Below are 25,076 nucleotides of genomic sequence, written 5' to 3'. Positions count from 1 at the left end.
ATGTTTGCTTAATGACCATATGATTCACTTAACAACTGAGTGATTCACTTAAAAAACACAGCAAAAAAAAAGGTCATAAAATTGGGGGGGGGCTGGCTTGGCGGTAGACATTTTGAACCTAATTGTGGTCGTAAAGGGGAGAACAACTTGTATAAAAATAGCTTCCCTTAAAAAAAAAAAAAAAAAAATTCCAGAAACAAGGGGTGTCTTTTCAAGTAAAGGGTTTTTCTCAGACTTTTTTTAAAAAAAGCATCAAATGCATGTTGCTCTGCAGAACTATTACCAGCTGCTCCATCTGCAGTTATTGTTAGCTTTTTAAACAGCTTGTTAACCAATGCATAATGAAGACGAGAGATATATCATTAGAATACTGGCAAACAGCTCATCCTACAACCAAATTAAGAATGCAACGGGAAAGACTGTTAAAGCAATGAACTGTGTGATTAACATTTTTCCTTACCGCGTTTGCCTGTAGAATTAGATAATTATAGATCAGTGCGCTGTGAGCATCAAGGTTTTACCTTGATGTGTCCCATCCCGTCCCATTCCCCCCACCCCCCCAAGAATCCCAGATATGGCTTTTATTATATTTACTTAATCTTTGGTCTGTAACCTTAAACACTCAGAGTCATTTGGACTTGTTTCTCACAGAAAAGAAAACACCGGGAGCCACAAAACCTGGGTGGGCGTGGCCTACTTGACATCACTCATTCCCACCAATCACATGACACCCCCCCCCCAGACATGCCTACCCAGCCAGTCATTAGGGCAGAGAACCAGTTGTTAAAAAACACCGGGAACCACAAAACCCTTTTGACATCACTCCCTCCCTCCATCCCCCCTCTCTCCCTCTCTCCCCACCTCTCTCTCTGTATCTCTTTCTGTCTTTCTCTTTCCCCCTCTCTCTGTATCTGCCCCAGCCACTTCTCCATCACCTGCTGTCGCCCTTACCTTCCCAGGCCAGGCGAGGAGGGGAGAGAGAGGGGTGGGGCCAGCCAGTGGTGGGATCACCCGAAGGGAGCCACAGCAGAGGGCCCAAAGAGCCACATGCGGCTCCGGAGCCACAGGTTGCTGACACCTGGGTTGGACTATGACTGTGATGGTGAACCTATGGCATGCGTGCTAGACATGGCACACAGAGCCCTCTCTATGGGCATGTGTGCAGTCACCCCAGCCACCCCTGAAATGCTCCAGTTGCATTTCTCTATCGCGTTTCACTCAATCAATTCCAACTTCTCGTGAAAGAAAAGATCTCGCGAAGTTGGAATTGATTGAGTGAACTTTTTCACTCTTGCGCTTCACAATGGGGGAGGGAAAGAGAGAGAGAGAGAGAGAGAGAGAGAAAGAGAGACATAGAGAGAGATAGAGAGGGAGGGAGGGAAAGAGAGGGAGGGAAACAGAGAGGGGGAAAGAGAGGGGGAGGGAAAGAGAAATGATATTACAAAAGTTTTTCTTTTTTATTATTGCTAAACGTAATATTTCAAAAGCAGAAAAAATGAAGGAGCATAAAACGTGCATTTATCACATTTTTCTTAGAACAATTAGCTGAACTCTGCGTTGTTTATCATTATTTTAGGTAGTAAAACCTCATTATTCAGGTTAAATTGCCATGTTGGCACTTTGCGATAAATAAGTGGGTTTTGGGTTGCAGTTTGGGCACTCGGTCTCTAAAAGGTTCGCCATCACTGGACTATGCTGTGATATAATGTGAATGTCAAGGATTTATATGTTGGAGTAACTGGAGTAACCGCTTGTCAGCAAGATGCATGGAATACCGTTTTGATATACTTCGCACGTAATGAATTGTGCTCATTATGTTAAAGCCAAGAATGGTATGCGCTGACTTAACTGCAACAGCATTTCATGAGTTGAAAATGGCAAAACCCTATTGTCCCTGAACACCCCAGCCCTGATATTACCAAATGTTGAATTCATTTGGTAGTGACAACTTGCTAAATTCTCAATATTTAGGTTGATACTTCTGCAGAATATATTTCAACCACTGATACAGCTATAATAGTTGTGCGAAACAAAATGGCTTTTGCCTGGTGTTTCGGAAAAGAATTCTTAATGCTACCATTTGAACGACCAACCAACAAGAGAACCAATCAGCTGCTCAGAATTTAAATATAGCTCCAAATGGACAACCAACCACATGACTCACTGACCAAACGGACACACAAGACATTTATAAACTAAGGAGAATAGGAGAAGAAAATCCTGCTGATGATATTACATAGTCTGGTAACAAAATGTTCAGAAACTAAATCAAAACAAGATTGGAGAGCCAACAACTGCCAAGATCAATAACCCAATTTGTCTCACCAGGTCTGTATCATCTTATAAAATCATCAGACTTTTCTACAACATCCATCCCTAGCCTTCTTTTAGTTCTTTCTCAGGTTTTCTAAAAAAATAAATCTTGCTGAAATAATTCAAAACTAGTTCAGAATAAGCTGCATAATGTTGCGGCTCCAATATCCATTTACAAAAGTTTATAGATAAAACTGAAATGTCCATTTTGTTCAATATTTAAACACAATTAAAATATGATAAGAGTTTTTATAGCTGTGTTAATATTTTGTTTTCTTCTTTGTTTTTCTATGAATGTAAAAATAGCAATAAAGTGTTTTGGATTAGTTGTAATGAAGCTGATTAAAAATAACTGTTCAGGTGAAACATGTTGCCATAGTGACATATTCTCCCAAACATTAAAGAATTTGGTATCATCTCAGGTAACGGCTGTAAAACAGTAATCCTACTCATTTTTTTAAATATATCAAATATATTTCTTTTGCAACATTTTTCCTGATTTTATTAAATATTTTTGCCAGAATTATTGATACTCATGGGTCACATTCAAAAGTTGAAACATTCATATGAGTTTGATAGGTAGGCCAACCTGTTGAAATTAATGGGTGCAATGCAACCCAGGATAAAGTAGGGTTTGTGTTAATAGAGCACTGTTGCTGATGGTGGTAATTGCATTTCCAAAATTCTACAAATAATGAGCTGCTGTGCAAAATAAATTTAAGGAAATAGATAAACTCAAATAAGGCTCCTATTTCCAAGAACATGTGAGTTTATACCAGGGGTCTGCAACCCGTGGCTCTGGAACCACATGTGGCTCTTTCATCCCTCTGCTGCGGCTCCCTGTCACTCAAAATGTGTGTCACAACCGCCAACTGGCACAACCATCCGCTGGCATGTGGTTTATTGAGCTTTTCAACCCATCTTTTTTTTTTTCTGAGTTCAAAATGTTTTATGTTGCATGCAGCAATAAAAATTTGTTTTCTCTGTAGCAATTCATTGATTTCATAAATGCAACTCACTATAGTTTTTTTATACATAGCATAAAGGTAAACAATTATATATGCAGTGTTATCTTCATTTTAGATGTCAAAAGGTTTTTGTGGCTCCCGGTGTTTTCTTTTCTGTGGGAAATGGGTCCAAATGGCTCTTTGAGTGTTTAAGGTTGCCGGCCCCTGGTTTTATACATTGGACTCTAAGAAAAGATCACAAATTTTTCACTGTAAATGGCAGAAGCTGAGATGGAGTAGACACACCCTTAGTTGAAATATTTCCAGCTTGGATGGTCTTACTATTTATTTCTACCCTATGGCTTCCTGTGTTTTCTAAATCCAACTAATTGTGGGTTTTTCCATGAACCATAGTTAAGCAAACATTACTTAGCAAATGCATGGGCCCAATTATATTCTTTCATTGTTATAAAAGTCATTTTTCTGATTTTCTGATAAGCCTCCATGCAACGTTATTACATCTTCTGTTGCTGAATCCCATCTTATTTTTCCTGTATCTTTTTTGCTAACCAATATCTATCCAGAATGCAGCTGCATTCATGAAATTCTATTTCAATTTCTTGCCCTGCTGTGTTTCATGACAGCTGTAGAAGATCAAGGAGAACCAGAGCCAGGACTCAGCATGTTCACATCTGCTGGCATCTAGTCCTTTTATACTCCCTCCCTAAAGGGCTATTTTTGAAAAGGAAAGCATTGTTGCAGCTTGCATCATGTTTTTTTAAAGTTATGTGTACTAGATATATATTTCAAATGGGCAATGAACCTAGAGTGCTACTTAAATATGTTGATGGTATAAGTATAGTCTAATATACTCTGCACAAAGCAACAATTAGCCAAAAAGCTTAAAATCACTTCCCCTTCTGGAGAGCTGCTACAGGAAGGAACACCACGCCCGCTGGATAAGAGCAACACAGAAAGTGCTTTGAAGAAGAGCTGAAGGAAGCAAAAGGCTTGGATTTGTTCACAATAGGAATCTCTAAAGCTGAGAGGAAAAGTTTAAGAGATCACTTTTTTATTTACATGCTGGCAATACTTGGAAGTCCCTCTGAGGATACAAATGTGGAAATATAAGAACACAGGAACTTGTTCCTTTCCTTATCCAAAGATCATGATGTAAAACTCTATCTGTGTGCTGTGCCTAATTTTATAAGTAGATGCCTGTGAAAGATGCAGATGCAGGGAGAAATCTTGTCGTATCTGATTATTTCTGAAAAACTAGGCATATGTTTTGGTCATTAGAATGATTTTCAGGAGAATTAAATGTTGCATGTTAAAAACCCTTCATGCTTAACCTCTCTTCCTTTGCTCAAGAAAGCTAATCTTTATGGATAGTTGCAGCAAAGGACATATTTCTCAATTAGTCTTAAAAGAATCCCTACCACTTTGAACATCCCGGTTCATTATGAAAGTACAATTCAGTACAGGGAGAAGTGGCATGGGATCAGTGCACAAGCTAATCTTAGGAATTAATTCATTGATAATAAACTGTTGTTGTTGTTAGTTGCGAAGTCGTGTCAGACCCATCGCGACCCCATAGACAACATTCCTCCAGGCCTTCCTGTCGTCTACTATCCTCTGGAGTCCATTTAAGTTCACACCTGCTGCTTCAGTGATTCCATCCAGCCATCTTATTCTCTGTCGTTCCCTTCTTCTTTTGCCCTCAATCGTTCCCAGCATTAGGCTCTTCTCCAGTGAGACCTTCCTTCTTATTAGGTGGCCAAAGTATTTGAGTTTCATCTTCAGGATCTGGCCTTCTAAAGAGCAGTCAGGGTTGATTTCCTATAGGACTGACCGGTTTGATCACCTTGCAGTCCAAGGGACTCGCAGGAGTCTTCTCCATCACCATAGTTCAAAGGCCTCAATTCTTTGGCACTCAGCCTTCCTTATGGTCCAACTTTCACAGTCATACATTGCAACTGGGAACCATAGCCTTGACTATACATATTTTTATTGGCAGGGTGATGTCTCTGCTTTTTAGTATGCTATCTAGATTTGTCATAGTAAATAAACAACAAACCAATAAACTTTATAAATAAATATTTATTTATAAATAAAAAATAAAATAAACAACAAACAGTAGTCTTTCTGTTTGAATTAACTTCACTTATGAATTATATATCAACCATCTTCCCCCAATGGTTTGCTCCTAGTGTAGTTATTAATTTATACATCATATTCTTTTTTGCTTCAACCCTCCCCTTTCATTTCAGGGGAACACTGGAATTCTAATGGGCATGTTTTTGGTGTCCTTTGTCATCATGGTGGCCTTAGTAACCGTCTTGTCTGGCATTGGGGTTTGTGAACGATGTAGCATTGGAAACGGAGGAGTCTATTCAATGATTTCTACTGTCCTTGGAGGTCAGGTTGGAGGGACCATTGGCCTACTTTATGTTTTTGGTCAGGTAAGAATGCTATTTTCTTATTTTCATATATATATATATATATATGTATTAATGTAATCTTCCCCCATTAATTTTTCCCTTTTGCCATGTTCATGGCAATAATAGCCAAACTTTGCAAGTTCTGTTGTGTTAATTGAAAAGATATCTATTCCAAAAAAAGAGAGCACTGGTTTGAAAACTCTGGGTTGTGATGGAAGTTAATCTTGCTTAAATGTGCCTTTCTAAAATACAGTTTTTCTTTATTGGAAAACTGAATGCAGTATGAATCAAATGCTACCTGCTCTTTGAAAATTCTGTGATAGCCTGGAAAGTAAAGTGGGGATTTGCATATGATTCTATGCATGGGATGCCTTTTTTTTTTTTTTTAATTTGATTTATATGCCGCCCTTCTCTGGAGACTCAGGGTGGCTTACAATGCGTTAAGCAATAGCCTTCATACTTTTGTATATTTATACAAAATCAGCTTATTGCCCCCACAAACTGGGTCCTCATTTAACCTACCTTAGAAAGGATGGAAGGCTGAGTTAACCTTGAGCCTGGTAAGATTTGAACCTGCAGAAATTGCAGGCAGCTGTGTTAATAACAGGGTGCATTAAACCACTGTACTACCAAGGCTCCTTTTAATTTAAGATTATTCTTACTCCAAGCCTTGGACACCAGGTGTTGTTCGAAGAAATATCCTGAAAGAACATTTGAAAAACTTAAAAGTATATCACATTATTTGTTAAATCCCAAAGTTTTCACAAAATGAAATTTAAGTAAATGCAAACATTAAAACTCAAATGAAATGAAGTACTTCCAAATTATGATGTTTAAAAATTAGACTGTATCCAGAGGTGGTATTCAGCAGGTTCTGACCAGTTCTGGAGAACCGGTAGCAGAAATTTTGAGTAGTTTGGAGAAACGATACCACCTCTGACTGGCCCCGCACCTATCTATTCTCTGCCTCCCAAGTCCCAGCTGATCGGGAGGGAATGGGGATTTTGCAATAACCTTCCCCTGGAGTGGGGAGGAAATGAAGATTTTACAGTATCCGTCCCCTGCCATGCCCACCAAGCCACACCCACCAAGCCATGCCCACAGAACAGGTAGTAAAAAAAATTGGAATCCCACCACTGACTGTATCCCCATAACTTTTCACCTGAGAATTCTAATTGTTGGTGATCTGCTTAAAAATGGAATCTATTTAGTACAGTGTTATTTAATATATAATATATTGTTTGTGGACATTTTCCTTGGCACTTCCAGCTTCTTTCTACTTTGATTTTTTTAAAAAAATATTCAATTAAAGAAAAATAGGAAGCTAGCATGTTGCAAAATGTCAACCTTCAGTCTAATTTTTATTTACATGAATGCCTCACGTACATTTAATTTTTTAAAAAATAAAAACAGTGAGCAACTATAATTCAATATTCATTCGTAATGTATATCCAGGGCTTAAAGGAGTAATCTGTGGCAGCCCCAAAATCAGATTCTTAGCAAGATTCTTAAGAAGCTACTGAGTATGATGATGAATTCCATGTCAGCCCAATTCAGAAGAAGCTCCAAATTTCTACACTGACTCACCTGATGTGAGTCTCTCACATGTCAGATAGAGTCACGGGCTCTTTAAGTTAGCAAGCAAAGGATGACTCTTCCAACCTTCCTAATCCTTCAGTTAAACATTGGCAATATATGGAGCAACTGCTTTCACCTAGCTTTTAACTTCCTGCAGTGAGCTCTCCAGGGTCCTGGCCATGCTTTGTTGTTCTTAAAGCTTGTTGATGTCCTTTCTCTGTGAATACACTACCAGTCATTAGCTAGCTTCATCTGAGTGCTCGGTCAAGCTAGGACATAGTCCCACTAGTATGCGTTTTGGTAAATTTTTAATGTTGTAATCTCACCCACCATGGCAGTCTTTTTGAGGATAATCCTTATATGGTAGCCATTGCCATAGCATACTGTTAAAACTCCAAATGTAACCACCCACTCAAAAAAATTGTGGTAGACAGTCTCATAGAAATCTAATACATCATCTTTCTTATATCAAATAACCTAAATGAAGATATATTTTTACTCTGGTTTCCCATTCATTCTACAAATGAGACCCATACCTGTTTAGTTTCAGCTGGTTTAGTCTATTTATTCTAATTTATTCTGAGGCCTTAATTATATTCACCACCGACATTGAAATTAATTAATTAATTAATTAATTAATTAAATTTGATTTGTATGCTGCCCTATCTTCATAGGAGTTAGGGCGGCTCACAACAATTAAGAAATACAATCTCAATCCAAATAAAAACATATTAAAAATACATATTAAACGCATATTAAAACACATTAAAAATAATCAAAAGCCCATCAGTCCAGGCTGGGACTCATCATAATATTTAAATGCAGAAACAGTTCTTATTAATGCTACCGAGAAATCTATCATTGATTCCTATATGACCAACAATTTAAAAGATGACAAAAGTTTATGCAAGCTGTTACTCTTTACTAGAATATTGTTCACATGTATGCTGCTGTATTTATCTTAAAAACTGTCATTGGCTTAACTTGGGAACTAGATTTATAGAGCTTCAGAATCAATTGAATTTTAGCAAAACATTTTAGTGCCACAATTTAATAAAATTATACTGCAGTAGCCAAGAAGAAGAGCTGTTCTTCATAGCATCATAATATTTTATGCATAGATACAATTAAGATATTCTGAAAACCATTCTACTATATTAATTGGTGCTTTCTAATTTTGCAAGTGAATCAACTTGATTCATCAACATCTGTCAAACATTACTATACCTAGGAAGCTATCAAGGAATGGGCTTTTCAGATTTTTGTTTGTTTAAAATAGGTTTCTGATTAACCTTGGGTAGTTCATCCCCACTAGATGCCTTTGTTTACAGCACGGGTGTCAAACTCGATCCTGTCACGTGACATATGACATATTGTGACATTTTTTGCCTTCGCGGAACTGGGGTGGGTGTGACCTGTGTGTGACGCATCTGGGCCGTGGGCTGCCAGTTTGACATCCCTGGTTTACAACATTCAATGTTGTGAGTGATATTCAGTGAGAGAAATATTTTCCCTCAGTTTGTTTTCAGTGTTTACTCAGACCATGTATACTATGTTCTCCAAGAGTATCATTTTTCTTTTTTAAAAAATATTTTATATACCAAATTATTATTATTAAAAACTATCAATACTTGCTGTTTGCTTCCTCTTCTTCCTACTGTAGAAACAATACTTTGGATATTAGGGATGAGGGTAAGAAATCCATTTTACCATGAGTTGTGTAGTTGATAAGGGATATAGTTGGGTCAGAATCTGGAATTAACTTTTCTAGTTGTTAATAATGCCCAAGGCACAAATCTCTTTCCTAAAGGAAAAAAACATAGAAAATCAGATTTAGTTGACTTGTCTTGTTAACATTCTAGTTTTTATCCTTTCTCAGTGTTGTTATTAATAGAATCCACATTAGGCCTTTAACTTCCCTGAGAATCTTGTATCTTCTGAGTTTTCTTTTCCTAATGAAGTCTGAGTGGCAGAGCTTCCAAATAACAATTTTTTAGATAAAAAATAAATGACATAATCATTATCCCCCAGTTCAAAAAGTTTAGGCTCTTCACAGATAAAAATGTTCTTCAGTGTGTTGCAGGTGCTATGTATATTACCGGATTTGCTGAATCAATCTCTGACCTCCTGAACTTCACTAACATTTGGGCAATCAGAGGCATCTCTCTTGTAGTTCTGCTGGCCTTGCTTGGAATTAACCTGGCTGGGGTGAAATGGATAATACGACTTCAGCTGCTACTTCTCTTTCTACTGGCTGTTTCCACACTGGATTTTGTCATTGGATCTTTCACACACCTCAGTCCAGGTAACTTTTTCTGACTCTTCCAAATCAAGAGAACCATCTTAATGGATGAATGAGATAAGTTTTTATGTATTTATATGTTGATTAAATATGCTAATATGAAAAAGTATTTCTAAAGCCACGGTCTTTCTTTATGTTTACATGAGGTATATCTTTTTTATGGTCTCCCTCCCTCCCTCCCTCCCATCTCTCTCCCTCCCTCTGTCCCTCCCTCCCTCCCCACATAAAGGAACACCTTTACAATAGATGTTTTTCCTATGCATTAGCTACATATGTTTATTATTTATTAGGTAATAATAAATAGTTTATTAGGTAAATATATTTACCATCTTCAGTTTTTTTAAAAAATAAGAACTGATTGAAAGTGATTTTTAAAATGTGCTGGGCAATTAATATTTTGTAATCTTTAAAGTATTTTACAATTCAATCTGATGTATTACTATATAGAAAGAAACCGCAATGAATTCACTTGAATTGAAGTGGCTATGCAATTGAGCAATGGAAGAAAATAACCAGTTGAAGACTACCCCCCCCCCAGCAATTTTGGATGAAATTATTATATCTAAATACTCATAGTAAATTATTATGAGTTTCATTGGATGCTTGAGAAATTTAAAGCTGAACAAAATTATAAAACAGAATGACTCAGAAGGTTATTTAAACAGATACACCCATCTACAGCTGTTTTAGCCTAATGAAACTCAGGGCTGGCTCTATCCAGACACTTCATCTGGTCAACCTATTAACTGCTTCTTTTATAGAATACCTGCTGCATATTGCAACCTGTCTTCTTGGCTCTATTTTTCCCCCAAAAATCACTTCCCAATTATTTTTTTTCCATAGCCTTTCCAAGCATTGTTGAGCACTGTATGTTTCAGAATCATAGCATTATAAATTCCATGTATGAAAAACTAAAGGAAGCTGCACAGTACTTTTGTTGGCTGGGAATATGAAGCTGAGCAGTTTTGCATAAGAAAAATAAGGTAGACAGGGTAAATGTGATTGATAAGATCAAGTCCAAAAGTATTGGAGAAGGATATGTGGCTTCTAAAAGATCACAGAATAGTAATTGATTGCAAACTGAATGTGAGGTAGCATTATGCAACTGTGAAGAATGGAAATATAATTTGGAAATGCATCAACTGAAGTATAGATAGTTCTCGCTTAATGATGGTAATTGGGCCAACACATGTTTTCAGTTCATAAACACAACATTTAAAAGAGACAATAAAAAGACTAAAAAGGAAACAAAATGACCTGAACACATGCTCTCCAGCATCCTATGCCCGGATAAACAGGGATTAACACCAGACAAATAATCGAGCAGAAAACAATACTCTAATCAAGGAACTACTTTCTTGAGAAACCACACTTGAGAAACCACACTTTCAACAACGCTGCCATATATAGACAGCAAGCAAATCTCACACTCATTGATGATGTTACCTGGTCAGATAGTGAAACATCTGCAAGCAATCAACCAAGTTCACAGGGCGCCAAGGACTCTAAAGTTCAACCCTGAGTACACTTATTATCATGTATTGGAACATTAAATATATCATTGTTGATGCAATATACCAGATCTAGACTGATATTGTTTCTAGACTCAACTTGGGCTTCTTCTGGGAATTAGCATTTGACTTAGTAGAGCCAAAGCTGGCTATTCCTCACTATACAAAAAGCAGAGCAATGTTTTTCAGCCTTTAGTTAAGCTGATGCAAATGAGGTTATCATCCATGACAGTGTTTACCAACTTGAAAATCTGCTCTCCGGATTCAGAGAACTTTTCCCTAGGTAAATCCCCAACAATAGGATTTAATCCTCAGTAAATGTATATAGGCCATGAAAGACAGTGAGTGCTTTTAGGATCAGATTCACTACTACAAATGTGTTTATACTTATGTGACAATTTATTATGTATTCTAATCATACCAGTTCCATTTATGCAATTGGAATTTATTTCTTTTATCATAGTCAAGCAAAGTGAAGGGGGAATATTTGTATATTTAAAAGGGCATATTCTGTAAAACATATTACAAATATACATACAGTTTTTAGTTACTAAATTCAAACATGTAAAAGTAAATGTAGTTACACAACTAAACAGAAGGTGTCACTTTATCTTCAGCTTTTTTGTTAAGATTTTCTTTCTTTCTTGGCTTTGCGTTCATGTAATATCTACACTGATATAAAAATCTAAAAACTAGGACAGGAAGATGAGTCACCTGCAAATATTCTAATCTCTTTATCTGGAGAGAATTTTTAACAATGCATATGTTGTGATTCAACTCAGGAGAAAATCTCAATGGCATCGTAGCCTGGAACACATAGTTTAGAATTACCTAACACTTGTTTACAGTTTGTAAAAGGCAGCTGAGGTTTTTGCTTCCTTAGGTAGTAACCTTAAGCATTTTTAATGAATAAGACCCACTGAGCACAGTTAGACTTATTTTTGGATAAATAAAGATTATGTTCTCCTGTGAGAGAATAATTGAAGTCTCTTTGCCAATGTAAGGTCACTTAATATTGACTAGATATCCCCTAAGATCATTTATTACTCAATTTACAGAATTTAAACTCTGAATACATATCTGCAACCAATTTTCACCCTTAGAACTTTTGAAAGTAGTGCTGAGACCAAAATACCACAGCGTGTTCCCACAGGATCCATTTTCTTCTTGCTTGCTTGCTTACTTTTTGTCTTCCTGATAAATACATTTGGTTATTTCTTGTGCATCTCAGATTGTAGTTAGATAAGTCTTGATTATCATTATGTTCTGTACAGCATTTAGTCCTAAATGGTAGATTACAGGAAGGATGCCCAGAGGATTGCACCAAGTTCTTTTAAGATGGTTCAGAACCTCTCCAGTAGGTATGATGTATCTGGAATGTCATAGAGAAGACTTCCAAGTTCAGGGAATTCAGTTTCATTTGGCTGAAGAATTGAAAAATGAAAAAGAGCTGATTTCTTCTACTGTTGCAACTATTACTGCTATCATTTGGCTATGATAGTTAAAAGCATTCTCTTTAAAAAAATAATTCTGAGAAGCATCCTTAAACCAGAAACTAAGAATGCCACATGCATTGTAAATTGAAACTAATCCAAAGAATAAGTAAGTAATACAAATAGAAAAAATCAAGAACATCCTTATGCAACGTTTACATTTTTGAAAACTGGCAATGTAGCACCACCAAAAGTGACAGTCTCTGTGATAAAGATTTCTAGTGTGTTAAGTCACTGTTAACAAGAAGATGCTTATGATGCTTTTCACATAATTTCATGGACTAAATAGCCCTTTAATTTGCCTTTGATCAGGATGTAGGCAGTGTTTCGTTGACTGTCTAATATTTCATTTTTAAAAAACATGAGATTCTTTTGTAATTCACAGATCCTTTCTTTCTTCCCATTCAAAATATTCTTTCTCTACTGTTCCTAAACTATGATTTGGGAAGCCCTGAAATACCACAAACATCCTCTATGTGGTACCTAGGTATTGATTTTCAGATATCTCACATAAATGCTCTTCATGGGTATTTGAAACATTCTTAAGAAATTGGAGTTACATGCATATTTATGAAAGGGTAACCTTACTTTTTGTGTCTCTGTCATATGAATTTCAAAGGTATTAAACGTATATAGACTTTTTTAAAAATAAAGATCTTGATCCCTTTTACAAATGTGCAAGAAATGTTTAAAAGATCAGAAGCCAATGCAAGAGAAAAGTTTGTGATATACAGTTTGAGTGACTGCTATAACGCAATAAAATTTTGTCCTCTCTCCCCATGTTATTTTTGGCTTTAATTCTTTGCAGTAGTTTTCTATTTTTGTTTCTAAGAAGGAAAATGTCTTCTAAGAACCTTGAAGATGTAATTAGGTATATTATATATGAATGTAATTGATCAATAATGTTTCCTTTAAAAAAAACAGTGCATTGTGGCTTATGTGGTAATACTAATAAAAAGTATTAAGAGAGGAAGATGAGTGGTTAAGAAGAAATAAATTGCTCTTTAGTGCTCTTTCTAAAGTGTTCTTTAGAAAGATAAAACCCTCTGTAGCTGTAACTGATAATCAAGTTATATCTGAGGCACAAAGAAATATGGTAGATTAAAATTATTCATCCTAAAACAACCATGTTGTAGTATTAGAGTTTTCCCCCCTTTAATCTTCATAGCTAAAAAAGCACACAAACTTGTACACATCCTCGTTATAGAACTCAAATGAAGTTCGCTACGTGATTAGGCTTGGGTGGAGTTTCCTAGCTGTATCACTCCCATTTCCCCAAACAGAACACACACACACAGACACACACACATCAGTATTATCCCAGATTCAGTCACTTCCTTCCCTTTGCTATTTTATTTTTAGAAGTTGAAGTCAAGCACATATTTTTCATTGTAGGATTATTCTCTGATGTGGTTTCCCTGTCTCCCTATAAAAGTTCCTCAGTCTCAAAACTTTGTAGCTTTAGAGATCTAGAATTAAAGGATTCTCATCGCAAGCTAGAGTAAATACAGATCTCCACACAGCTATCTTCTTGGTCCATTTCAAAACAAAATCTATGCAGGGTTGGCTTTAATTTTCATTTAGGGTAATAGGTGAACCCAATAGTTGTGGTTTGTAAGCCATGATTTACTGTTTAGTAATAGGTATGACTCAGACTGCTGTAGGTTGAAACTATGGCATGGCTATTCCATAGAATATATAGGAAGGAATCAGGGTCATATCTTGGGATATGTACATTTTTCTATATACTGTGTGCGAAAAGATCTTCCAGATCTTGTTGGATAACATTTTGCAGGAGGAAGACTTTGTGTCCCAAGCTTTAAATGTTAACATCTTTCACTCATTGCTACTTCTTCTTTTAGTGAGTTCGGGATTGGAGGAACATAAGAACACAAGTCCACCCTGATCATAACCCTGATTGAGTGGTAAATCAATCCTTAGACGACAGTTCTTTATTATTTTCCTGCACGCTATTTTGAACGTTTATACATAATACATAACTTCATGATTCTTACTTTCAATATGTTATAAGCCTCTCTGAAACATTTAGTCATCAAAAGTTCATCCTTGGTGCATTGGGTAGTTGTGAAGTACTCACAAGAGACTTTGTTGGTTTTGCTGTTTGTATTTTGTGTCAGCTGCTGTGATTGTTAGAGTGGCTATGTTTAGGTGCAGATTTTGTTATTGGATGCCACACACTTTAACAGCTTTCCTCATGTTTTTAGCTGTAAGGTAGTCTGGTTTTGGAAAAGCAGCAGCTAGAAGTGGGACAAAAATAAAAATAAATGGAAGAATTTAGATACTAAGGGGTGGACTTGGGAAAGCAAATTTTGAAAGCTCCAAGACTTTTTTCCAGCAGTGGTTATGACCTTATAATAGCTACCACCAGCAGCAAAAATCAAGCCCATTCCCCAGATTAAGTGAACTTCTGGAGAATATTGAATTTGTGCAAACAGCAAGTGTAGAATATTTGTTTCAACAGTGCTTCAGTTAAACCCATGATGGCAAACCTATGGCAAGCATGCCACAGGTGGCACGCATAGCCATATCGGTGGGCATGTGAGCTCAGCTGATTTTCGGGCCTTCTGGGCCCACCAGAAGTAAGGAAACAGGCTGTTTACTGCCTCTGGAGGACCTCGGGGTGGTGGTGGGGAAGGCCCGTTTTTTGCTGTCCCCAGGCTCCAGAGCCTTTCTAGGAGTCTGGGGAGGGTGAAAATAGCCTCCCCCCCGGAGGCCCTCTGGAGGCTGGAAACGGCCCTTTTGCCAACTGAAAGCATAGAATTATGGGTGTGGGCACGCACACGCCCCTCACCCGCTCCTGGCACGCGATGGCAAAAAGATTAGCCATCACTGAGTTAAACTGTTTGAAGTTTACACTTGAAAAGGAAGACAGATAAAAAGTAGCAAAGCTTCTGTGGACAATAGTATAGTGAATTTGAGCCAGATTCCTTATAATGCTAGGCTCATATACTGTTAAAAAAAGAGGAAATTTCTTTTAAGTCATAGGGATAAATCAAAGTTTAAATTCTTCTGCCTAAAAGAAGGAATTAGGTATAAAAGGAACAACATTCTTCACAAATAGATGCAATTTCTCTTCTACATAACTTGGTGTAGCTTTATATATTTGATCATCCTAAGCAAACTGTTTCATACTTATTTGTAAAAGAACGCTAGGCTTTTTAAAATTAAGGTTCATCCTCTCATCCCTGGAAACCATTTTCTATGCCATGTCCTTCTCATGATGTTCACATAATTTGACACTATTTGACTTCTTCACAGAGATAGGGCAGAGTCTACCTGTTAAAGGAGGATTTCCACTCCTGTGTTCATCAAGCAGGTGACATCTACCACAAATCAGCTGTGTAGCTCTGATCCCAAACTGGCTTCTTCCAAACTGGCTTAAGCCCCCTGTTAACCAAAGCTATCAAATGGTTTATCCCCACTGGCTAATATCAATGGAGAGCCAACAAACCCAGGAGAATCCACTGTCAACCCTGAAGTGAACCCTGAAGTGGCTGAGGCCATCTTGGAGGCTTCAGGGTTGCCACAAAGCAGAAGAAGGGGCAGGGAGGCGGGAAATAGCTAGATAAGGTTTTGTAGCCAAAACAAAAAAAGTTTTCCTGTGGGAACCAAGGATATTCCGACATGTGGCTGGCCAGGGGAGGAATGACATAACCAAGCAACTGGCCAGCACCTTCATTGGACAGCATGACCAGTGACTTGTGGGAAAGGAGAAACTTCTACTTTTTAATTAGGTGAAAGCCGCAGGAACTTTCAGAGTCGGCTTACACCAGTTGTGTAATATGATGTATCCAATAAATTGTTCCTTGAGGTATATGCCTGTCTTGGAGTTCTGCTTTCTATGGGTGCATTACTTGGAACGCTGACATCCACCTTATCTTGTCCTGCATTAAAACTACCTTGTTACTGTGGCAGAAAAGAGATAGATAATCAGGGCTACAAATTTTATTCCAGCATACTTTCCTATTGGTTTAAGGATTAGTGGATTGCATGTTAACTCACCCACCTGGATGTATTCAGTAGCTCATAACTGGAATTACATTAATATCTCCTTCTTGGTCTAAATGTATCTGGTTTAGCATTGTGTGAGGCCATACTACGATTGATTGTTTGTGTTTGTGCCTTAGTACATTGGGTGAAAATTAATATTCTGAATAGTCATTTAGAAAGTATCATTAACTTATATAAAGTCAGCTAATTGTAATTTATTCAGTTAGATGTGATAAAAAAAAAAACCCAGACATAGTGTGACATGTGAATCCAGTCACTAGCCAAATAATTGGAAGGACATTTTTAGAACTCTGGGTAATACAGTAATTGGCTGAATGTCCATGTGTCTGAAAGTGGCATGTTGAACTGACCTCCAAAAGGCATAAATACTGGCCTGGGAATCAAGAGGTAAAAGTTAAGTTCTAGTGGTAGGAAGACGAAAAGGAGAGCTGGTATAATGAGTGTTCTACAGCAATGAAGAAAATAACATTAGGAGATGGAAATAAGTCATGGGAAGTTTATGATCACAAAGAAAGTCATCTTATGGATAGAAATCAAGAAATGAGACTGTTTTATGTTTGCATAGGTTGATTTGAAATAATCAGCAGACTATTTTATTCTAAACTTATTATGAGGTTTTCTAAAAGCTGATAACTATTTTTCATAATTTATATTTTTGATATTTTAGATCAGGGGTGTCAAACTCAAGGCCCGGGGGCTGGATCCAGCCTATGGGGTGCTTAGATGTGGCCAGAGGATACCTTGGAAACAGCGAAGGAGTGCCCATGGTGCCTCTGCCAGAGAAAACAGAGCTCGGGAGGGCCACACGTGGCCCTCCCAAGCTCCATTTTCGGTGGCAGCAGGTTGCAGGAGGCTGTCACAGCTGAAAACGTAGCTTGTGAGGGCCACATACAGCTCTCCTGAGCTCAGTTTTCACTGGCAGTGGGTAGCAGGAGGCTGTCGCAGCTGAAAACGGAGCTCAGGAGCCTGTATTCACTGGCAGTGCGTTCGGGCCACCACAGGCGATCCCATCACAAGTGAGCTGGCCACGCCCAACTCGGCCACCAGAGGTCAAACATAACCCTGATGCAGCCCTCAATGAAATCGAGTTTGACACCCCTGATTTAGATGATAAGTGTTTTCATCAATGAATGCTGATTTAGGTATATTGGTGGTTAGCTGTCTTAGAGAATGACCTGCAGACTACTAACAACTCTAAATAATTTCATGATTTCTAAATTATCCAGGGTCTTAATACTTTGATTTTGCTCAGTTGTGTGGGGCTTGACATCAGTCTTGGAAACCACTTACTCTTTTAAAAGAGAAGGTACCTGTTGTTTTGTCTAGCATCTAAGCCATGAGATCATCCTACAATCTGTTAGAAGAACTATCTGATGCTTTGAAACCATCTTTTATTATACTGTAAAAACTATCTATAATTGTGTCTTCTTAGAAGGGTTTCTCCTAGTATCTTATGTGCTTCAGAAGCTAACATCTATTAAAACAAAGTTTTTCTTCTCCTTTATGATATGCTTGCAGTAGGTCTCATGTATTTCATCTACACCAAACACTAAAAAGTGTTTTGGCTGATATATGTTTGTCCCTCCTCTCTCCTTCTCCTTTCAGTAACATCTAATAAAATATATCCCATTATCCTAGGTCCTCCTCAGTCCTTCCAATGCCTTTCCTTGCTTCCCTCTATGTCCTAAATCTAGTAAATCTAGTACTAAATATGGGATCTGTTAACCTATTACTGTATTAATATATTAATCATATTAATACAATATGATAATGTAACAATATAGCAGCATACTGCTATAACTAATGATAATTATTATTACTTTAACTATATGATAACAATGCTCCCCATTGTTTATTAAGTTTTTATTATGTATTAGATTTATATGGCCACCCATCTCACAGAGGAATTCTAGGCAATAACACAGTAACAATAGCAATAGAATAATAAGTGACAAAAATAAAAAAAAGCACAGAAAAGCAAAGTACGGTATATATAAATACAGAGAGAGAGAGAGAGAGAGACATACACACACAAATCAAAGTTATAGAACACAAATCATTGGATGAAATATGGGTAATATCTCCTTAGGTAAGTATAAGAATCATATGAAAGAAAAAAATCATAGGAATCTTGAAATATACCTGCTAGATTATAGCAGTATAATCTAGTTTCCACTCTATAATTCTTAGGTGTGTTATTTCATCAAAATATTATTTTCTTATACCCAAATATTATAAAATATTTAATTCCTTTAACATTTACTATTGTACCTGGATTATTCGTACATATATGTCTTGTTGCTGACATTATAGTCCTGTCATTATTGATTAGATAAGGTGTATTATCTGAAAACAAACAACTTCAAACACCCTGCGTTATTTTTTAGGTTTAGGTTCAGCAGAAGTAATCCATCATCTTAAATAAAACCATCCCTGTATTGCATCGTAAAAGGTACAAAGAATGCCACTGAATTCACTTACAATGTGATTCCATACATGTCTAGCCAGAAGTGTATGTATAAATTTCAGCCTTCATTCCACTGCAGCACAGAGAAAACACTTGTGCTGGAGCCTTAAATCTTTATTTATTTATACTTTGCTTTTCTGTGCTTTTCTTATTTTTGCCATTTATTAATCTATTGATATTATTACTATGTTAACTGCCTAGACTAGAGTGTGTTACTATTTCTTTAGTAAGAAATTGATCTTTAGCTGCTATTTATAGACCTGGGGTGGAACTAGCACACTTTTAAAAAATGTTTTAAATATTTTTTTTAAAAAACATTTTTCCCTCTTTGGTCTATAAGGGGTGTTTTGGAAGATAAACCATAGAAAGATTTCTGTTCTGTTTGCAGAGGAATGCATTTGGTAAGAAAGACAGTTACCTTCCTTTTCTTTGCTCTTCTTTGCACTGATGGTACAGTGGTTAGAATGCAGTATTGCTGGCTAACTCTGCCCACAGCCATGAGTTCAGTCTTGACCAGCTCAAGGTTGACTCATCCTTCCAAAGTTGGTAAAATGAGGACCCAGGTTATTGGGCAAACCCCAAGGGTGCTTTTTAAAGAGGCAACTGAACTTTCAAAACTTTCTTTGAAGAAGTTTTGCTTCTAATCCAAGAAGTTTCTTCAGCTCTGATTGGAATGAAGGGGAATGGAAGGATTTATACTCTTTGCAGACATTTGGTCATTTGCAAATCAGTCAGACCTGAAGAAGCTTCTTGGATGAGAAGCGAAACGTCTTCAAAGAAAAACCAGAAAGCCCAGTTGCCTCTTAACAAAGAACCTTCGGGACAACCATGACCTGGATGACTGAGAATCTCCATAGACAGTTATTGGGTAATATATGCTTCCGTTGTAAACTGCTCAGAGAATGCTGTAAACCACTACTGAGCAGAATATAAATCTAAGTGCTATTGCTATAGAATGGGTGTATGTATGTGTTTAATCTATGGGCCAAATTTTTATATATTCAATTTTAAATTGTTTTAAATTTTGTATATTTATATGTGTCTTAATATGGCTGTACACCGCCCTGAGTCCTTCGGGAGAAGGGCGGTATAGAAATCTAATAAATGCTAAATGCTATTTTGCTTAAATGCATCTGGAAATGGGTGCTACAAAATTATCGACCCTCCAATCAGCAGCAGAATTTCCATTTAACTACTGTACAAGGTAGACTTTATGGGTGAACAGATCAGGAGATTGCTTATGCGATCTCTTATTTATGAAAACCCACCCTGCTTGCTTCCACCCACATTTTTCCAATTATAGTGCATTGAATTGATGTGACATCACTCTTGACCATAGGCCAGTCTATGGCTAAGAAATTTATTAACTTGTTACCTGCCAATACGTCTGGAGTCTGATTTGCAATGCAGATTCTTTCTTTCTTTTTTTAAATAACATTGTTGGGGGGCTTACAACAACGGCCTTAGGAAATGAAGAATGTCTGGAGTAAATAGTTCAAAGAAATATTTTTTTTAAAAAAAAACTGATTACCTATTTATGAGGTAGCAGGGATGAAAGTGGAGAATTAATGAGTGTAATTTACCAGCATCATACTGTAACATCTCTTTGGCTGGCCAAAATATTAAAATTTGACATATCATTCTCATTACTACTACTGATTAGCCTTGTCTATCATTTTGTTTTTTGATCTTGTTATACAGTAGTTGTAATCAAAAGCAAAAATGGGATTTGCAGCGTCTGTGAAATTTCATGGGCTGCATAATTGGAAATCAAGGCAAATCATAATTCCCAAAATTTGCTGGATTAAACTGGTGCTGCTAAGTGAACTTCTTCTGTATAGGTTGAATGTATAATAGTCCTTTAAATTATCTATGATTACCCAAAGCTTGTACAAATGGTCATAATGCTTTTCTGCTTGGCAGCTCTGGAGTGCTATTATCCAGTGAGTGCTGGAGCCATCAGAAAATACACTAGAAGCAAAGTTGCTGTCTGCAGAAGAAGAGAGGTGGGGGTGGAGAGGAAGGGAATGGGGACCTTCTTTGGTGCCTGCAGGTCTCCTGCTTTGGTTCTCCATCAGTGGTGGGATTCAAAATTTTTTACTACCGGTTCTGTGGGCATGGCTTGGTGGGTGTGGCATGGCTTGGTGGGCGTAGCTTGGTGGGCATGGCAGGTGAAGGATACTATAAAATCTCCATTCCCACCCCACTTCAGGGGAAAGATACTGTAAAATCTCCATTCCCTCCCTACTCCAGGGGAAGGTTACTGCAAAATCCCCATTTCCTCCCGATCAGCTGGGACTCGGGAGGCAGAGAATAGATAGGGGCGGGACCAGGTCAGAGGTGGTATTTACCAGTTTTCCAAACTACTCAAAATTTCCGCTACTGATTCTCCAGAACTGGTCAGAACCTACTGAATACCACCTCTGTTCTCCATGGATGGGAGAACTTGAACCAAAGAAACCATTCTCTAGTATATCTTTCAACATTCCTCCTCTTATCACCAGGAGAGACTTCTATTGCCGTGAATGGCAAAGAAGTGAGTTTTCTACTAGGAGTTCTTTGATAGATCAGAAAACTGGCACCAGTGGAGCTGTTCCCCCATCCACAACAAAATTACACTTCCATCTTATCTTACTAGTTGTTGTCCTCAACCTTCATCACAACTGCTTTTCTCCATCTCTCTGTTTTTCAGAACTGTCTTAAGGGTCCTCAGAGATGTGTGTAACTGGAATAATGGTGAAAAGAGAATTCCGTAATCAGGGACACAAATTCTGAAATGTATACATATAGAATGGAGCAACATGTGAAGCCCTCTTCACACATTGCTCCATTCTATATGTATACATTCTTTCATTCACTGAAAGAATCTTCTCAGTGATTGATTGTGTTGAACAAAAGGATCTTGCCAAGATAGGAGCTGGGACAGGTAGTGGAAATGGGTAACCATAATCTTTAAATGCTAGTATCGAAAACTTAAATTGGGCTCTGGACTTAATAGGGAGCCAGGTTAAATTCTTGTGGTGAGAAGAAACTTCAGGAAAATAAGGGAGGTTCAGAGAAAAGTACCAGACCAAGGTCAGAGGTTAAAAGAAGGACAAGGGAGGGCATGCTTCTTTTCCAATCTCTATTTTTCTTACCACCAATGGGTTAGGTAAGAGAACACTAGGTAAGTGCATTGGAAGAGACCTGACTCGCTCACTGACAAAATGGTCTTGAAAATCAAGAGGCCACTAACAGGAAAGAGGAGTGTCTGCCTTCCTGCAGCAATGTCAGCTGCCCAATAGTTGAGCTTCCATGCGTACCCTTACCTTTATATGATACACTTCAGATTGACAAGCTGGTATAGCTTGTGCTTGAAGATGTTGGAAAACTGAATCAGAAAAGGACAACTAATGAGTAAGACTAACATGTTGTCCATGGTCTTCTAAATTCATTTCCTGAAGTCTCACCAATCCATGGCTAGCTGGTCTCTGGAAACAACAGGCTTGTTTCTGTTTTTGTTGGATTTTGCTTTTACTTTTTATATGATTTTTTGGGGTTTGTATAATTTTTGTGTTATGGCTCGAGGATGGGAAGCCATACAAATCTTTTAAATAAATCAAGAAATAATGTACCTGTAACTTCCATATCTTCCTTTGGGACAAGGTTCAGAAGATTCTGCTTTTGATCAATCATAGTTTATTATATCACTCAGTCACAGATCTGTGGTTCATCTTGAACATATTCCACAATGCTGTGCCTTTGGGCCTAGGGCAGTGATGGCTAACCTTTTCTGGACCGAGTGCCCAAAGCACGCAAACCCCCAAAATGCAATGCGCGCATGATCTCCGTGCGTGCAACCCTGCCTCCTGTGCATGCGTACATGCCCCCGCATGTTCCCTGCCCCCTGCATGCGCCCCCCCTCCATGGCAGAGCTGAGCTGGGGCGATGGCTTACATGCCTACAGAGAGGGTGCTGTGTGCCACTTCTGGCACCCATGCCATAGGTTCGCCATCACTCGCCTAGGGAGTGCTCTGATTTCAAATATGGTTATGAAGTTATTTTGAGGGGAACACTTCAGAGTGATGTTGCCATATGTCCAAGGGATATCCTGGAAAAAAAATGCCAAAAGTGTGGACCAAAGCTCACTGAGAAGTCAATGAAATAACATATAAGAATGTTCAAGGGTCAGGATGAGTTTTAGTAAAAGTTTGTGTGCCCTACAAAGTTTCCCTGTAGTTTGAACTCTGTAGAAAGAATTGAACCAGGGCCTGCTGGGGTCTGCACAAGGAGATGGTAAAAAGATACGACTCTACAGTAATCTCCTTTTCTGGAATGGGAATATGGGAATGGGAACATAAATAAAGAGCAGTAGACTATCATGCAGTGTGTAGAGGTTCCCCAGAGTTGTTAGTAAATCAGATTAGGGTAACAGCAGATGAATCCCACTACTGCATCAGTCTTTAGTACAAAGCTTGCATAATTACTGTCAGGGTGGATTTGATTTAAATCGAGTTGATTTAAATCACAATTTAAATCATGATTTAAATCACTAGTAAAAAGGCTTGATTTAAATCAACTCGATTTAAATCATAATTTTTAAAGAGCAACTGTCATCTCTGCTACTCCTTTGACCCACTGTTGACTCACCGATAGTCCTAGTGTTGCAGAATATACAGCCTCATGCTACATAACTAAGCTCCATTTCATGCTGAATAAACACAATTATTTATGTATCTTAAATAGAAAACTATCTTATGATAGATTTTTACCCCAAAAGTTTTTTATTAAAATAAATTCGATAAAAATCAAAAAAATCCGATTTAAATCAAAAAAATCCGATTTAAATCAAAAAAATCTGATTTTTTTTATTTTTATCCACCCTGATTACTGTATAAATATATGTGAAATATACATATAATAGCTCGCCATACCTTCTCATTTGAAAGAAATGTCTAAGTATCTCATTGTTGACTTAATGCAATAAGTTTAAATATTTATGTTTCCCTTTGTAAATCATACTAAAGAAATATGTTTAATGGCAAATATTCAGTGGCAAATGTAAGTTTGTGCCACAATATGTCACTAAATACATTTCATGTAGAAATGAGATTTTACTTGATGGAAAGGTAGGAACTCAATGTCCTCTCTTATAGAATAATTTGGGAGGTTCAAAGGATGTGGAATGAGATAGCTAAGTCCATTAAGGAAAAAAAGACTTTGGTCATAGGATGGGAGTTGCCAGTTAACTAACAATATCTTTAAAGTTCCTTATCGTTCTCAAGCTATGACCTTCTACATCACGCTGATCAAATAGCTGACATTTAAATCTTCTTTAATTTGTTTTGATTAAACTTTTATCTCTTTCTGTATTTGTGAAATTTTCCATCTGTACTGCCCTGTGATTAGACTTTAAAAAGTTTTGTTCCTTTCCGGTTTTACTTCTTTGCACTTTTTTTATTACTACATTTCCCCATCCAACTTTTCCCCTTCTCCAAATTCAGTACTACAAACTCCACATTTTTTTTCAATGCGATGTGGACTGTTCCTCCCCCCCCCACCCTTTTGCAATTTCACAAAAAGAAATACAAAATCTGTGTAATAGCTATGCTATTCTAGAATCCATCTAGTAGCGGCATTTTATTCCAAATGTAATAATGCCTGAATAGCTTCCCCTGACTAAGTCAAGAAATATGTGGACAAATCTAGAGGCATGAAATCTTATTTCATAGCTGTACTGATGGTTCAATTCTCTTTGTGATATGATACTGATTGTGGTGGGCTCATGCTTCCTGCCATAGGAATAGCAGACCAGCAGTTGGCAATTGCAGTGTTTTGTGGAACAAAATTGTGACTGGATTTCTCTAATTTAAGAGAGCAGGCATGACACAAACAGTACAATTTAATAGCGATGTGGAAATATATAGTTCCTTAATTCCTGTCCATCATCCTCAGGTGTGTGTGCTATTGACTCCATGCTTCCACCATATTTACAACTCAAAGTACTACTAAA

At 37.4% G+C, this 25,076-nt stretch overlaps 1 protein-coding gene across 2 annotated transcripts in view; it reads left to right on the top strand.

The window, feature by feature from the left end:
* Nucleotides 1–25,076, top strand: part of SLC12A8 (solute carrier family 12 member 8) — a 67,974-nt gene that overhangs the window by 7,313 nt on the left and 35,585 nt on the right. Inside the window, exons 1-3 of one of the 2 annotated variants that reach the window (XM_034423158.3) lie at nt 2,174–2,328; nt 5,531–5,722; nt 9,353–9,584. In XM_034423158.3, coding sequence (XP_034279049.1) covers nt 5,549–5,722; nt 9,353–9,584 — 406 coding nt within the window. In that variant the 5' untranslated portion in view covers nt 2,174–2,328; nt 5,531–5,548. Of the gene's footprint in view, nt 1–2,173; nt 2,329–5,530; nt 5,723–9,352; nt 9,585–25,076 lie in introns of those variants that run through there. The other variant, XM_034423147.3, reaches the window with a different exon arrangement.

This window comes from Pantherophis guttatus, chromosome 1, assembly GCF_059756535.1.
Source record: "Pantherophis guttatus breed Tessera chromosome 1, ASM5975653v1, whole genome shotgun sequence".
NCBI classification, from domain to species: domain Eukaryota; kingdom Metazoa; phylum Chordata; class Lepidosauria; order Squamata; family Colubridae; genus Pantherophis; species Pantherophis guttatus.
Note: the sequence above shows the minus strand (reverse complement) of the source record. Positions and strands in the feature narration are given on the sequence as shown.